Source organism: Anticarsia gemmatalis, chromosome Z (genome assembly GCF_050436995.1).
Source record: "Anticarsia gemmatalis isolate Benzon Research Colony breed Stoneville strain chromosome Z, ilAntGemm2 primary, whole genome shotgun sequence".
NCBI classification, from domain to species: Eukaryota; Metazoa; Arthropoda; class Insecta; order Lepidoptera; family Erebidae; genus Anticarsia; species Anticarsia gemmatalis.
Window position 1 is genome coordinate 15626872 of NC_134776.1, and position 16280 is coordinate 15643151.

General features: G+C 39.0%; 1 protein-coding gene across 5 annotated transcripts in view; it reads right to left on the reverse strand.

The window, feature by feature from the left end:
- The window catches only part of ftz-f1 (ftz transcription factor 1), a 72928-nt gene that overhangs the window by 6354 nt on the left and 50294 nt on the right, over nt 1-16280 (reverse strand). Inside the window, exons 2-8 of one of the 5 annotated variants that reach the window (XM_076135184.1) lie at nt 14457-14750; nt 6947-7569; nt 3582-3840; nt 3289-3389; nt 2818-2960; nt 2532-2591; nt 233-282 (exon numbers count right to left, since the gene is read on the reverse strand). In XM_076135184.1, coding sequence (XP_075991299.1) covers nt 234-282; nt 2532-2591; nt 2818-2960; nt 3289-3389; nt 3582-3840; nt 6947-7569; nt 14457-14750 — 1529 coding nt within the window. In that variant the 3' untranslated portion in view covers nt 233. Of the gene's footprint in view, nt 1-232; nt 283-2531; nt 2592-2817; nt 2961-3288; nt 3390-3581; nt 3841-6946; nt 7570-14456; nt 15328-16280 lie in introns of those variants that run through there. The other 4 variants (XM_076135183.1, XM_076135186.1, XM_076135185.1 and 1 more) reach the window with 4 other exon arrangements.

The following is a 16280-nucleotide window of genomic DNA, read 5'->3' on the forward strand; positions in this document are numbered from 1 at the left end:
CAATTGTTAATTCGCGAATTAAGGTTTGTCGATCGACGCGTATCGTCGTCATTTACCAATTAGGTGTTTACATTCGGGTAGTCGGTTAAAGTATCTGCAACCATATTTTTGCTAAGAACTAAATACTCTTGCAGTGAAAAGTGCCAAAATAATAAGAAATTTTCATTTAAAATGTGCATACAGGAAGTGCGAGGATGGTCTCTGAGTGTACGTTTATTACGTAAATGCTTACTCTATATTGGCGATTGTTGCTCAATCGCGTCGCTAGGCAGGAATCCGCACCTGATACACACAGAGTTATTTCTTATAGTATCGACACTACCAAGTTTATCATAACATGAAGCAGAAGCTGCCTAGCATCGAACGACTCCCTCAACTCCGACTAAGATTCCTTTTTACTTTTCTTTCTAGATTGAACGATAATTGTGTTTGTAAACATCATCCTAATTATGGTCTTTCATATTTGTTGGAGACCATCCTCTCTTTGTTATCACATTTTAACTATATCGTCGATTTATTCCTGCAGTCAGAGTTGATTATTAGGCAAGTTACAAATAATAACTCGTACATTTGTACCGGAGTAAGCAGTTTACGAAATATTAAAAACATGTTTTTCAATTCAGCTTTACATTTCCTCTTGCTGACTAAACGAAATTGATTTATTGAATTTGAAAGTGTACAATTTATCAATATTTCATGACGGTGTATATTAATTTGCGAAATCTGTAGATGCATTTAGTAACAATGCTTTATCAACAATTATTTGGCTGCTTATATTTCATTCATGAAACGCAATAGCTCATGTTACAAGAACTAATTTCCAATGCCTATTGATGTTTTGGCGCCTTCTTTGTAAATCATAACTCTAATAATAATGGTCGTTGTGTGTATCGTATTGTTCCGGTTAACTAGTTATTGAAACGATAGTAGTATTAATAAACAGTATAAGAATGCTTCATTATCCCCGTCTTTGGCCATAATACTGGGTGTGGACGTATTAATTCGAACGTCTAGATGAAGTAACAACTCGTTGATTCGATTTATATTATGACAGGCAGATACAGCTGTTATTCAATTTACTGAACTAATATTCTTATTACCATAAATGCTTTTGTATTGGTCACATCCATGATTCACAATAAGATATATAATTTGGTAGATTTATTCTTATTGACCTTATAACCCGCATTGATAGAATTCCAATTAGTGGTGAATCGTATTTCGAAATGTACTTCAGTGTATCCAAATTCACCACGTACATGTATGTTATTATTTATAGCCGACTAATTTAATAAAGTTACCAACTGACTTATTAAATTAGTGGTATTAGCCATTACACACATAGTGTATGGACGGATTTATCTACGTTACATGTCATATAATACGTTAGTAATGATACAACACATTTTTGTATATCCAGCCGAAATATTAATATATGTTTTCTACAGGGATATTAATATAATATCGATAAGTAAGCTCAAAACGGAAATAAGTGAGCGATACTTCGAAAAGAGGAGAGTAAAAAATACTTGAACTAAGATCATAATATCGCTGTATGTGCGTGTCATTTAAAATATTTCGGTAAATGTTATAACATAATATGGTTAATTCTATGATTTGAAGATATATGAATTCTAGGATCTTATTATACTTAGGTACTGTGATACTTTAGAAGCGAGGTGCAGTAGTGAAATATGGATAGCGTTACCAAATCACAAATGTTCGCTTTGGTAGTCCAAACATTTGTGACTCGGTAACTTATGTCACTGTGAAATATACTTATTCAGGTGATATAAATCACATAGATTTAGAATAATAAAATTTGAAATGATTGATAGTTTTGCAATGATATTATATCACCTGAGAGACTGGCACTGGTGAAACAGACTCAACCCACTAAATATTAGATGAAACGTATGGTACGAACGCTAGCATTGTTGGGACTGTTACCGGATAACTTATACTCAGTAATGTAGTCTCTTATACGCACTGTACATGATTGTATATTATTGTATATGTATACAGAGGCGGTACACGCTGTAGCTAATAATAATAAAGCATGATTTTGTAACAGATAAGTATTGAGGCCAGGCAAAGTCAATAAATTGCGGCCGGCCTCTGCGGATTTGGACCAATGACGTTTATTCGCGGAAATATACTTATATATTGACTATAGAAAACGTGTTTGACAATTTTGATAAACGATAAGGGGTCTCTACCGTCTGTTTTGAACTATGTATAATATTTACAACATTTTAAAGTAGTAATTCATACATAATATTCTGAAACAATGAATTGACAAAAAACTGTTCAGATCTGGATCTTTTTTTTATTGTTAGACGGGTCATGTACTTATATATTTAGAAAATAATAGAGATTGTTCTAAATTAGGTTTATCGAGACTACATTAGGAGCATAACTACGCAGTTTCCAACATTATTAGCAGAACCTAATATGAGCCAATATTATGATTGCATAAATAAATGATAAATAAATGTATAATAGTATCATTATGATATAGAATAACATACAATCGGTCTAGGGTCGACGTGTGCTCAGCATTCCGGTTAACCATTTCACCTCCGTTCGGCCTAGAATGAGATATATGCTGCATTTCTTATCTGCTGGCTTGCACAACTTATGTCCATAGTATTTTAACCCAAACGAGATATATTTTTGTTCAAAGGATATATAAATTTATATTGTACTTATAATGAAGGCCAAAACGAACACTAGGTTAGAAAATATATATAAAGGATGATATAATATATTTATATATTGAATCCTAACTCTGGAAATGAGATAAAGTTTACTCACTTGCGTTTTGCGTGTAGCATTTCCATGAGAAGGGTTTGTGTGGGTGCTTGTCCGGCGCAATGCCGCTGGTACAGATGCTCCTCTCCTCGTGCCGCTAGAGCGTGGATCTCGGGCACCACCATCACTAATTTTCCGAATTTGTCCTGAAATTGTTATATTTACAACGTCAATATATTGTCCATATATCAAAGCATAGAAGTATTAAAGGATATTTGTGAGTTTTGAAACAAATATGTGTCAAATACTATCCGACTGAAAGTTTCGAATAATTATTATTGCCTTTTTCAGTCAGATCCAAAATGTTTGTATCAAACTGTAGTCATAACAATAACTTTTAACATTCGTATTGTTCGAAACGGAAATGAATACACTAAAAGTAGTAATTTCCTGCATAAGGATTATACAAGCCATTTGTGTACAATTTAGTAAAACTAAATCAAGTTTAGGTTTTAAATAACATTGTTTACTAACCTGTATCGTAGGATAGCATGTGAGAGTATAGTCGAGCAGTGCAGCTTGAACTGTCTGGTATCCATCCCGTACGCACTTGACATTAACGATGCCTCTCACCTCTGAAATGGCAAGAAAAACCTTCAAATCAAAAAAACAACACGATTCTAATGATGAACATGGACAAAAGAAAGAGATGTTATGAATAAAATATACAACGTAAAAAACATTCGCACAGAGGTTAGCCTATCAGTAACTGGATAACAAAATAACAAAAATGTGGCGTGATTACAAAATCGAAAACTAATACTAACCAGGGTTAAGCAGAAGCAAAAATTTAACGCAAATGTAGTCCGGTACGTCGAACTTGAGCTCGGCGAGTTTGTTCTGGAGCTCGTTGAAGTGTTCAGCAAGAGATGGGACGCCGAGGAGGCCCAGGCAGAGAAGGTCGAACTTCTGGCCATTGTGCAGTGTGGTCTCGTCGGGCAGCCCGTTGTGCATCCTCTGGTGAAGGTGGTCGAGCACCAACATGTCCGACCATGAGTGCTGCAACAGCTTCATCTGATCGTCCACCTGCAACCAATCAAATCCGCATTGCAACACTTGCCGAGCACGAGTAATTAATTTATCGCAACAATTTGCGATGGAAACTTTAAGATTGAATTTACCGTCACTAACAACATGTTAATATAGAAGCAGTTCAAACAATAGTGTTACATCGTTCGCTGTTGCTGTGTTAGTCTATAATATAATTAAATAACTGCCTCTATATAACATCGAAAATGTTCACTTACTAGAACATCTAACTCTGTACGTAGACAGGAGTTAGATATATTAGTGACGGTTCAAAAATTGGGCCATAGAGGTATTACGATGTGTTGGTGATAAGTGTACGTGTGACGCAATTTTAAATTGACCGTGTTTTACTTTTATCCCGAAACACAAAAAGATGACGTCGAAATTATTTCTATTATCTATTCAGTCAGACTAGTATCTAAGAAATTCAAGTGTCGTGTGTAATGAAAACATTATCTGACAGTCGCAACCGACGACGTCGTTCTGTGACCTACATTTTATTGAGTTGCATTAGAAAACACGGGGCGGAGCTCGAGCGCGTTAAATTTGCCGTTTACGAAATGTTACAACTGAATTTTAGAGCTCGAAGGCATTGCCACACCGCATAGTGCTTGCTCAACACGATGGATCGAGACGATGAAATCCAACTATTTCCTACCAGCCATTCTTAAGTATCAGTAACGTTATATTTTATTACGCCCTAACGAAATATGTCACGAGTGCACCACTACAGATTCATTTGAAAATATACATAATGTACTTCAACTTTTATCGGGGTTGAAACATCCACCACTTTTTATCAATCAATTAATTATTGTAATATTTAATGAAAAGAAGAATTTTTCGTCCGTTGAAACAGCTTTTTCAAATAATTGAACCCTAGTAATACAACATAATGCGCCAACCAACATTCTCAGTCAAGTACGGCGGAATATAAAATACTCGTTCCTAATTTCATAGTTGTATGGCTCAGAATTGCTCGAAGTGAGTGTGAGTCATAGGCTGTTTTGGATCTAGAACAGTTAACACTCCCTTCGGGCGGCCATCTTGAACTGAGTTGTTGGTAATCGGTAGAGCGCGAAGTAGGTCAAAGTCGTCTTGAATTGCCACGAGCCCAAAACTTTATACATCAACGTCGGGAATCTTATGGGATCTATGAATTAATAGCAGCTCAATAATTATATAATGGTAATGAAACAGGTCTGAGCTGGTCGTTTGAATGGTGCCTAGGTACATTTGTTTTATTAAAATAAAACAGTAGTGGGTGCAGCACATGTAAGGATTCATTCCGACATGAACGTGACGTTCGAAACATGCGAGTGAGAGGATTGACTCACTGGTATCACACTGTATAAAGTGCTACATAGTTATTTCTCTTAATTAGATTATTTTATGGCACACGGAATCATTACTCAAACCTAATATCGAATATGTATTCTGTTAATTAGAGCGCAAACGGTATTTGAATGATTAGTCTTTCGAAACTAGAACTCCGTCAAACGTCTTTATCGTAGATCTAAATGATTGTTTATAAAAACTAAACCTAAATCATTAATTTGAGTGAAAGGTCAAACTGATACTATTTTTTTAATCAATCTGTTTGTAAATTTTATCTAAATATTTTTTATAAATTAGGTCACTTTAATCCTGACTGTAATTAAATATAAGGGTTGACATCACTACATCTTCACGCCTCATGATGTACGTGATGTATAGCAAACGTAATTGTGATTACAATTTAGTATTGCTCTACTATTGAAACAAAAATGAGCTAAGAAACTATTATATCAATCCACGTGTTCAATATCAGTATGAAAACACCGGCAAGTTCATCGCGCTGTTATGTGACTAATCGCAATTAGTATTACATAAGAGAAAGCGAAGAAAGGCCACAGAACTTGTTACGTCTCCGTTACCGGCGGTTACGCGCCGCGGTAAAAAGTGCTTTCTCGCGGCAACTCGGCCACGGGCAGTGTGTCAAGTGCGGCGGCGAAAGTGCAGCGTTGCCGCCCCGCGTGCCCGCACCGTTACATCACATCCGTCTGGGGAAAGTTTAGGTCATCAACTCCTCTCCGTCGCCTCGTACGCCTGCCCTTACTACTCAAATATCACGCTATTCCGTCTTATACGTGTACTCTACATGCTATGGAACACGAACAATAAATACTTGTGCCCACTTTATTTAGAACGACTTCAAAATTCTCTTATGTAACATATTAATTTGAAATAGGTTCTTTCGAATTTTTATTTCCGTAAACAGTGAAGCTATCTGCTGCGATATTCGTTTTCGTTCGTCATCGTCCTAATTCTGAGAGTGAGTCGTAAATATGTCGCGTCATTTTAGCATAAACAAAAATTGCTAGTTGTGAAGTGGAGGCTGTCTGTGGGAGTGAGACGAAGCGATGCGCACGGAGTGGCAACGTAGCTCGCCCACATGACTGACTGCGGCTCTTGCGTAAGCGTACGACGACCACGGTGCGGCCGCCGCCGCCGCTACCAGAGCCTTTGCTCCCTCCCGTCGATTGACTCCTGCTGATTGATTGAACTCTCGCCCGACAAGCTTAATAAACTGATGCACGATGCTCGCGATTCCTCATTCTTTTTTGTCTACCAGTATTGTTTAAAACTGTTGTATGATATGAACGTTTATCCATTAATAATGTGACCACAACACAAAAAGACGATATGTTTTTGGTATCAGCCGATGTTGTAAATAAGGATCCTAACATGTGAACTGTAGTTTAGTAAGTTGGTACGTATATGGATTAGAAGTGCGACAGCGGTGGCAGGCGGCACGCTTGTCGTGGGAACTTGACCCAGTTGGTGCGGCGCGGCGCGGCGCGGGCGGCGCGGCGTATCGATTGCGAGAGGCACCGCGTCGCCCGCTGCGTCACACGCGCCCCTTACTCACACAATCACATCGTAACTAGCCACTATCTGTTGGTACGCAAATTACTACAACTATTCGCATAGCGTATCAATAGTATTGAATAATAAATAAAGCATCAGCGCAATGCGTCATAATCGCCAGCATATTTGGTGTACACCAGGATAGGGTTCTGGGATTCGGGACAGGAGATTTCATACTTATCTGGAAATTCACCTTTAGATACTTAAAGAACACGGTGTTTCTCGCCCAATCCACTTGTGAGAATAAGTTTTGGTCCAGTACTTTGCACATTAATTCAAAGAGATCGACCTCACACTGATTGTAAGTTTGGCTCTGCAAGAGTCCAAAGAGCGAATTCTGCCACTCGCGGTCATCGATAGTTTGAACGAATTCGCGGATCATGGGCGAGACACGCAGGGTTTCGGTGCTGGTAGGCTCGGCTGTGCTGGATGGCGTGGCCGCGGCAGTGGCGGGCGCGTCGAATGCGAACGCATCCGGTGACGCGGAATGCGGCGAGTGCGCTTCCCATTTGTCATGTGCTGGTGGTGGCGGAGGCTGCGGTGGCTGCGGCTGCGCAGCTAGAAGGGCAGGCCCCGGCGAAGACTCCGGCGACGACGTCAGTGACGACACCTGCGGTATCTGTATCTCTTGCTTCACTGGAACGGCTGCGTAAGCAGAGCCGAATCCCAATACGAGCCCGCTGTCACCGAGAGAACCGCGCAATGTCTGCACTGCGATTTGCCGTTGTCGCATCATTTGCAACTTGCGGGCACGATCTCGTTTGTACATAGGGCCAAACTTGTTACGTCCTCCGCGCATGCGATCTGCTCGTACGGCTAAAACAAAAAAAAATGATTTAAATAACTGAATTATTTTATCCTTCTCTTACATCTGTTTATAATAACGACAAAGGTCAAATATGATTTAAAAGTAAAATAGGTAGAGTTGTTGGCCGTGTTTGCATGAACCTTGCATGAAAATATGGAAAACGCATAAATTTTAATTTTTCTTCACTGGTTTAAGTAACAGAAAGGAATTCGTATTAGATCTTAATGCAGCGTGGAATTAGTTAACTATTTTAGGTGTGTACTTGACTTAAGTAAGGGGAAGTCGAACCAATATTTACATTGATCTAAATAAAACATTATAAGGACCAGGATAACTACTGCACTAAATACTACGTTACAACTCGCAACTTCACACAAACCAGATCATTATAATAATGTAAAAAAGTTAGAGTATGCTTTTATTTATTTAGTTCGTTATCATCAAGTTATCAGTCGATAAAGAACACAACGTGTGAGTATTTGGGGTACGTTATACGTAGTTTGGTAAACTTCTGTAATTTATTGTTTGGCATTCAATAAATATTTAATAAGTTAGGCTTGAAATTTAGGACGGTGGCCTCATAACACACGCGGAGTCGACCGCTCTTTATGATTCTGGCTGAATTCCAAATTCCGAATGGCGCTCCTCGCGATACCACCAATTTATGTTTGTTCCGATTCTTTGTACACTAAATTGACTGACATCTTTGTAATCATTGTTATTGCAATATAGCACGATCAATGTTAATATGTATACTAAGTACACTTAATTCTGATTAAAAGTATAAATACACGCTTATGACAATAGCATTGATTTAACACTTCATATCAAATTGGGTCATCGCTCGTTTTGAGTGGCATTCCTTTTGATTATGTGAATAAGATAAGGCCAGTTAGTTTCGACTATTATCATGAAGGAAAGGTTGATAATAGTAGCAGTAAAAAATAAATACTTTTGTTATTAACTTCCATAACCAAAATAGTTAACGTGTACATTTAATTAAATTTGGATTTTTTTATTCTCAGAATTTATCCGTTTTGTAGTTGAATTATAATGATATGCCAGCTACTACAATAAGTTGCAAAATTATTAGACGTTAGGTAAACCGTTTATCGTTTGATTGCAACACCGATAAATGGTTTAGCTAACGTTTTTAATTCATTAAATTCTAGTCTATTACTTAGAAGTAGAATCACATTTGTGGTAAACTAGATCGTGTTTAAGTATTGGCCAAATAATGTTGAACCTGGAACGGAAAGGGGCTTTCTGCGTGCCGCCAGTCCGCCCAACTCACGAGTTAAAAATAACAACCAGTTTTTATTGTAGCCAACGCGCCTCAGAGCGATAAAGACGAAACTACAGGGCTCGGCAAAGGGTTCAAAAGAGACGGCGAGCGTAACAGATTTAAAGCATTACTGTGTGCAATTCCATCAGTTTCGTATTGCAGACTTGGTTGTTCTCGAGAGGATCGTTTATATACGGGCTTATAGAGTCAAACATAGGCCTGGGTGAACATGAAAATATTACTCATATGAATTGCAACATTAATCTTGACATATTATAGCAAAAGATTTGGTTTTAAATAAAATTGTTTAGTATTTTAATGTTTTTGGTCATCAATGTAAAAAATTCTATTAACCGTCGACATAAAATTGGAAGCTTCATCCGATTCCTTATTAGACATTTTTATAGAAAAGAGATTACCCTGTCAAATATTTCATTCGGTTTAAGTGTATAGCGTGCAATGCCTAGATTGGTTTGTTAATTGCAGCCAGTACCAAAAACTATCATTGCGTCGGCAGCATGAAGTGGAAACGATATGGTACAATGCTTTTATTCAGCAAATCAAGGGGTCCTAAGGAATCAGCCGCATTTATTTGGGTGACCTGAACTATATCAACGATCTGACTAAGCTTTGCATTCAACAGAAAATTCATGTAAGATGAATTCTCCAATTGGCTTGGACGTCAATATGACTATTTCTCATTAGTTGTTATTTCCGTAAACAAATGGCAAATTAAGCATTTTTACTACTCTGTTGCGTTTTTATTTCTGATTGCGTTCCTAAATTATGTATCATTAATTTAAATTTGGAGATTTGAATCATTTAGAGTAGACAATTACGGAGGTTATCGGGTTCAGAGGGTTGCACCTTGGCTTACTTATTCAAACAGGTATTTTCAATACGTATTACGAAATCGTTAGGTCGTACTACGCATTTACCTTCTACACATATTATTTCATATAGCGTGGCTAGTTCGTGAATCATTAGATTAACCGAAATACAGGATGAATCTTTATTACTATTTTCCTGTATCTTTTTGCTTAAGCAGTATAATCAGTTTGACTGTATGTCTGTATTGAAAAAAAGACTTCATTCAGAAAGTTAATTTCATGGCAAGTTATTTACGTCGACAAATATCATAAACGATATTATATTAGTGTGTTGAGGCAAATGAGCCGATCTATGCTTCTAATGTTAAAATATAATGAGTATATAACGTATAGCAGCCGATAATGCGGTAAACGAGGTCAGTTGTTTATTACACGACTAAACTAGATCAAGGTCAAGGTCATTTTTACAAATCAAAAACATACGTCGCGGTGACAAACAGCCGGTGTGCAGAAATAGACACATACGTTTGAGTTCACCTCGGATTCTGATGTTATTTGTAGCTCTGGCCCACTAGTGTACAGATGGGTCAAGGTTGACCTTGGTAAAGAGGTCACGGATATGCAACATGTATCCCGACACTCATCTCTAGCTATCGGACTTCTCCAGAATGGAAAGCAGACGCATGCTACCCCGGTCTAAAAAATCTATCTACCTGTCACAACTCGACCTTGGCATACGCGTCAGGGCCGTCAAATGAAGTAATCGTGTCAACGAGATAAAAAATAGTATGTACCGAAAGGACGGGAAGAGGTGGGGATCGCTCCTTGTACCGACGACTCGGTGAAACTTGGTCAAGGCTGGAACTGCCCCTCCTCTCCCCTCGTAAGCCCCCCCGGTCCGAGCGCCGACGGAGCTGGCCGACCGCATCCGAACGCCCGCACGCACTCGATCGCGCGCCCAGATAGCGGCAGCGGCGATCGTTACACAACCGAGATAAATCACCCGCGATGATCCGCTGAACTGTGTCAAGATCTCATCTATACATTGTAGGTTTAACCAAGAGTAGGAATCTTATTAGATTTTGGCGGCAGGTTTTACGAACAGATCATTTGATTCCACACAAAATCATGCCCAATGAGCCCTATGCCTTAATATTGTTACGATGATGCATCATGCCGAACGAAAGGCTTATTTTCTTTGCTATACACTCGAATACTCTTTATTACTAATATTTTAAAGTCTTGTGGCTAATTTTAACACCACAGAAGCGGTTTGAAGTGCATGCACCGAAATTCTTCCAAAATGGCGCCGGTGGTAGAATTGTCGTAATAATACGACAGGTAATGCCTAAAAAATAGAAAGGCCCGGTATACGAGGCCGCTCTGTCGAAACACTCGATTCGGGTCAAGGCAGCGCGCCGAAATAGTCGGCTGGCGCGCGCGTTTTTATTGTGATCTAACATCTGTCGCTGCCCGCGGCTGCTCGACCCTTGCGCGCCTTGCTTTCCACCACAACTAATGCATTCCTTACAACTTTTCTACATGTATGCTAATTTACTATTTTTGTTAAGTAATCCTCAGATATCGAGTATCATCATACTTAGGTGATACGAAATCGACAGTATTTGGCCTAGTTGAAGTCAACATTCCGCAACAAACTGTTATGATTTGATTTCTCGACATCTTGTAATCAAATTACGTTTAGTTATTGTTTTCTTGCAATAATAAATCGGCTTTCAATAAATGCAATTTTTTTAAATGTTGCAGAGTAAATTGGGCATATTGCGTTGTAGAATAAACAGTTCCGTCGTGTCTCACATTATTACATTAAACATTGTAAATATAGCGATGGGTTAATTACGTAAGGCAGTGTGTACACTGCAGGCAGCGGGCCGTGTAACAACCCATCATTATTCGTCGATCGCGGTCCCCGCCACCGCGGAGAAATACTACACACGGGAGCAATTTACCGGCCACATAATTGTACCACCGAATGTAAAATGATTTTTAATGACATTAACTTGTTTGATTAAACAACTATTAAATTGATCTATGGTTTCGGTGTTTTGTGAATCTTTGTTCCGCCTCTGAATTACATTAAGATTCAATATTAACGCCTACTGCAGAACCAGAACTACTTGGGATCCTTTTTTTTTGTTCGAAGCAAATACCGCTACTTATTATCCCATAAACATTATGAAATAATTCATAAATGGTTTATAACATAATATGTATCAATATCTTCTACTTCATGTGAAAGGATTGACGATGATTTTTGTTTTATTTATTTGATATTAACAAAAATGGTATGTATTGGACCTTATTCGGCAATAATAAGAATGCTCATGTATATCCACGGATAAGTAATGCGATACGTGTTCAGGTCACATTTGGGTAGCCCATTGCGACAGGTCGACCGAACGTCTTGTGAAACGGCGCTTGCGCAGCGTACCCCACCGACGACGGTCGATTGTGTCGAAACGCACGATACAGTCGCCGGCGCACGCCCGATTCACAACCCCCACTTGACTATAAACTACGAACTTGCATAAAATTAAGCTTTGGATTTATTATTGTTTATAGAGCCTGAAATTATTTATACTATCTTTTGAACGATAGACCTATGCCTAATGGTTTTTGTCAAATTCCATTCTTTCTGTTACTTTATTGTGAAGCAATACGTTGCGACTCGCGACTCTACCTAGTTTTATACCATGTTGTAGTTGCTTACGTAACCTACGGGTAATTTCGCGTAGATAGCGCTCAGTAATGAACCATTATTACCTATGTACGGCCGTATTACTAAAGGGGGCTCACATACATATAAGGATATTTTAAGATTATACATTCGAACTTTGTAAAGTCTGCTGTCTCTGGGTTCTCTCTTTTAGAATTGATTTGTCTTGTCGAATAGGTACATTAAACGCAGTTAAATGCCATTTTTTACATTTAGAATGAGCTATCCAATACTTTATTACATTTTACATATACAGTTCTAATGAGGCCACCTTTTAAGTCTTTCTCGAGTGTTACCACAAACAGATTTTTACAGAATAAACGACCAGTTTTTGAGTTCGTTTATATAAATTATTCAGTACAAAATTTGCGTCCATTGGAGCAGTAGTTTAGCGGTGGCATTGCACAAGGCTTGGTGCAGGTCGAGCAGGCGGTGCGAGGCTCTCGCAACCGCCATTATTCGGGTCAGCCAACTATTTGTGTGAATTGTGTCATCTGACATATTATACTTGCGATAAATGTCCCTTGTTTGCTTTTTGTAATCTTTATAAATTATGAAACCATTTACAAAATTAAAATCTCTTTTCCTACTTAATTGGTCCTCGTGTTATGACGTAGATCAACGTTGTATGTCGCCAAAATTAAATCCAAAGGTATTGCTGTTATATGCACATCCTGTGATGGTGAAATGAAATACTATGTGATTAAACAAATTATTTACTTATTGGAAGTTACAACTTCGGCCATTAGTGAATTTAGGATAAACTTGTTTTTCTAATAAGAATGCTGTTGTTTACTAAGAAAATGTTACATTTATAAGTTAAATTCCAGTCGATTTCATTATGAACCTAGGTGTATGATTATTTTTCTTGTCTACACTTAACTACTTCTTACTTCCATGAAACTTCACAGAATCATGGCTGGATTTCGTTTATTAAAATTTTAGACTAGTGGATGTTGCAAACATCACAGCATCTGGCGAAACGCGCAATGGCGAATGGCTCACGCACACAACGGTATGTTAACGTAGTATTACGCACAAACACAAGCAGCGCGCGCGCCGCATCGCGGCCCCGCTCGCAAGTAGGTCAGGGCGCTCTGCGGCCGCGCGCGTTTTAAATTTAGAACGATCCGCACTTCAAGCTCCGCCCCACGCGATCGCCTAACTACAAGTTAATGTATTACCTTTACATCCACTTGTAATGACACCCCGCTCCCGAATTAAGTCCTAATTATTGTATTTTTTTCAATTATTTCAAAATTTCACGTGTTTCATTTAACGACAATATGTAAATAGTTTAAAAGTTAATTATGAGAAATTAAGCAAGTAAGCTATAATTTTTTTTAACATTTCTTAAGAATATTAACAGAACTCTATAAAAACAGTTGTTAGATCTTTGTACTTCGCAAACAAATGATTTCGTTGACTCTATTCTCTTTTCTATAATATCTAAAATGATAGTCTTCCAATAGTCGATTACTTTTATCGACAGAAATTAACAAAATTAGTCCACGGCTTGATTCCTTCTTATACATTATTTTAAGTTATAAAGGTACTTCCTACAGAATATTAAATAAAGAAAATGTTCAATACACAATAAATTACAATACTATACTTTGCAAGGATCAATAAAGATCCGAGTTATTTATAATGATTATACAAAGTTATTGAAGATACAATAAACTATAGGAAAGCTTGTTTACTAGCGTCGACAACTAGCAACCTTCACCAACGTTGTTCTCTCCGTGTATCTCGAACACCCTGTATCGGCTCAGGGTCGACCTCTACGAGACAAAGTGGGTGAAGGTCACTGGGGGGATCGCCGCCGTACTCCTGCATTATATCCTAAATACTATTGAGTTTTGGTTGTGCTCAATACATGTACTATTTTTTTATGGCCAGTTGAAAGATGACAAATTATCCCAATCTTATAGAGTGTATCTTCCCCGTAAAAATAATGGAGAAAATATATGAAAAATATTATTTAAATAAAATAAATTACAATAAAACATGCGGATAGTTATAATGAAAGTATTCACTCACCTTCGAGTTTCATGCCAACGTCAAGGCATTTTTGGAAGCGGCAGAATGGGCAGCGTTTCCGTTGTGTTTTGTCTATGTGGCAGGCTCGCTCAGCAACACACGTGTAAACCTTCTTGTTCTGAACGGTCCTCTTGAAGAAACCTTTGCAAGATTCACAAGTTAGCAGTCCATAGTGGTAGCCGCTAACTTTGTCTCCACACACCGGGCAGAGTTCTTCGATTACATCCTTGGTATCGGTCTGGTCGCAAACGGTGCCGGCTGCTGGCAAATAGGCACCTGGTTCACCACCAGCGCCTGTAGGAAATAGATATGAAGCATCCAAGTTGGGGTATCCGAAAGACTGTTGGTCGGGAGGGCATTGGTACACGGCACCCTGTGGCACATACTGCTGCGAGGCATTCGAGGGTCCCCCGCCGGAGCCTGATCCTTCAGGACCCGGGCTCAGATCGAATGGGGACATAGTGAGGGACATGAGGCCTGTTTGCTGGTCCATCGTCATGCTCGGCCGCACAGTGCGGCTGTTTATTACAATCCCTACGGCGGTGTTCAACCGCAACAACGTTCACACAGTCACCGAGTTCACTAGCGGTCTGGCCGCAACACTAGCTGCCGCTCGCGGGCTGCACCTGTTCAAGCACTATAGTAGGAGGCACATAAATCCAACACATTTTGTTCTATACGAGTCGTGTAAGAATTTTACAGGCGTTGAGCGTCTGTGTCAGTCACCAACGTATGTAATACGACTGTTCGTACAAGTGTTGACGGCGCGTGGTATGTTACGATCGCGTCGAGTATCAAAGATAAGCGGGCGGCACGCGTGCCGCTCGGTAGACGTTCCGCGATCGACTGGCGGGCAGCCGGCCGGCGACAACGGCGCGCGTGCCGGCGCCTCCCGCATGCGCGCCCCGCCGCCACCCGCAAGCCCCCGCCCGCTCGCACAATGGAAAACGATTAGGAGCCCATGTAATAAGTGAAAGTGAGTCGGTGACCCACTTTCCCGCGATCCAGGTCTATGTTAGTGCGCGTTCGCGCGGTTGCGCCACCGAGCGGGCGGAGGACGGCGCGGGGGGCGGCCCACTGACCCAGTTGCGCGCAGTGCCGCAGCAGGGCAGGGTTGCCGCGAACATCGAGCTAATGTTTACGTTCGCACTGCATTCGATTACGAGTCGTGCTCGTTCTACCTATACGTAATGCAGAAACAAATGCAAACTTAACTCAACACAATTATATCCGAAAAACTAAGATCATTTATATATTTTTAACATCTGACGTTTATATGAAATTTTAGGACTTCTTGACAAATGCAGTAAAGTATGAAAGTCTACCATTTTGACAGTAACAACTACTACTCACTTACATATAATAAGGGAAATAGTTTGTTTGTTTATATATAGATTTTTTATATTTAATTTAAAAAAATATTTAGTTCAACCTAACAATATAACTAACCAAAATGTAGAATATGATAGTATTTTTTCCTCACCTGAAGAATAATGAATATCTACTAGGTACCAACCTACTACTATAAATTCGTGACGCACTTTTTCTATTATAATGACTATGACTCATTAAAAGCTTAAATTGCGACAATGACTACTTATGCTGGTTTTTACCCGCTTGAATAAATTGTAAACAACTTAGGAATCGAATTTCCGCAGAATTGGATAGCAAGAAAATATGAAAAAGGATCGGTAGATTTTTTTTTTAAATTTCCCCCTACTTATTTCTCTTCAACACATTGCCTGCTGGCCTAATAAACCTGATATTTTTTTGTAAAGATTTTCCGAAGAGTAATCATTTATGTGACTATTGTAATTTAAGGTT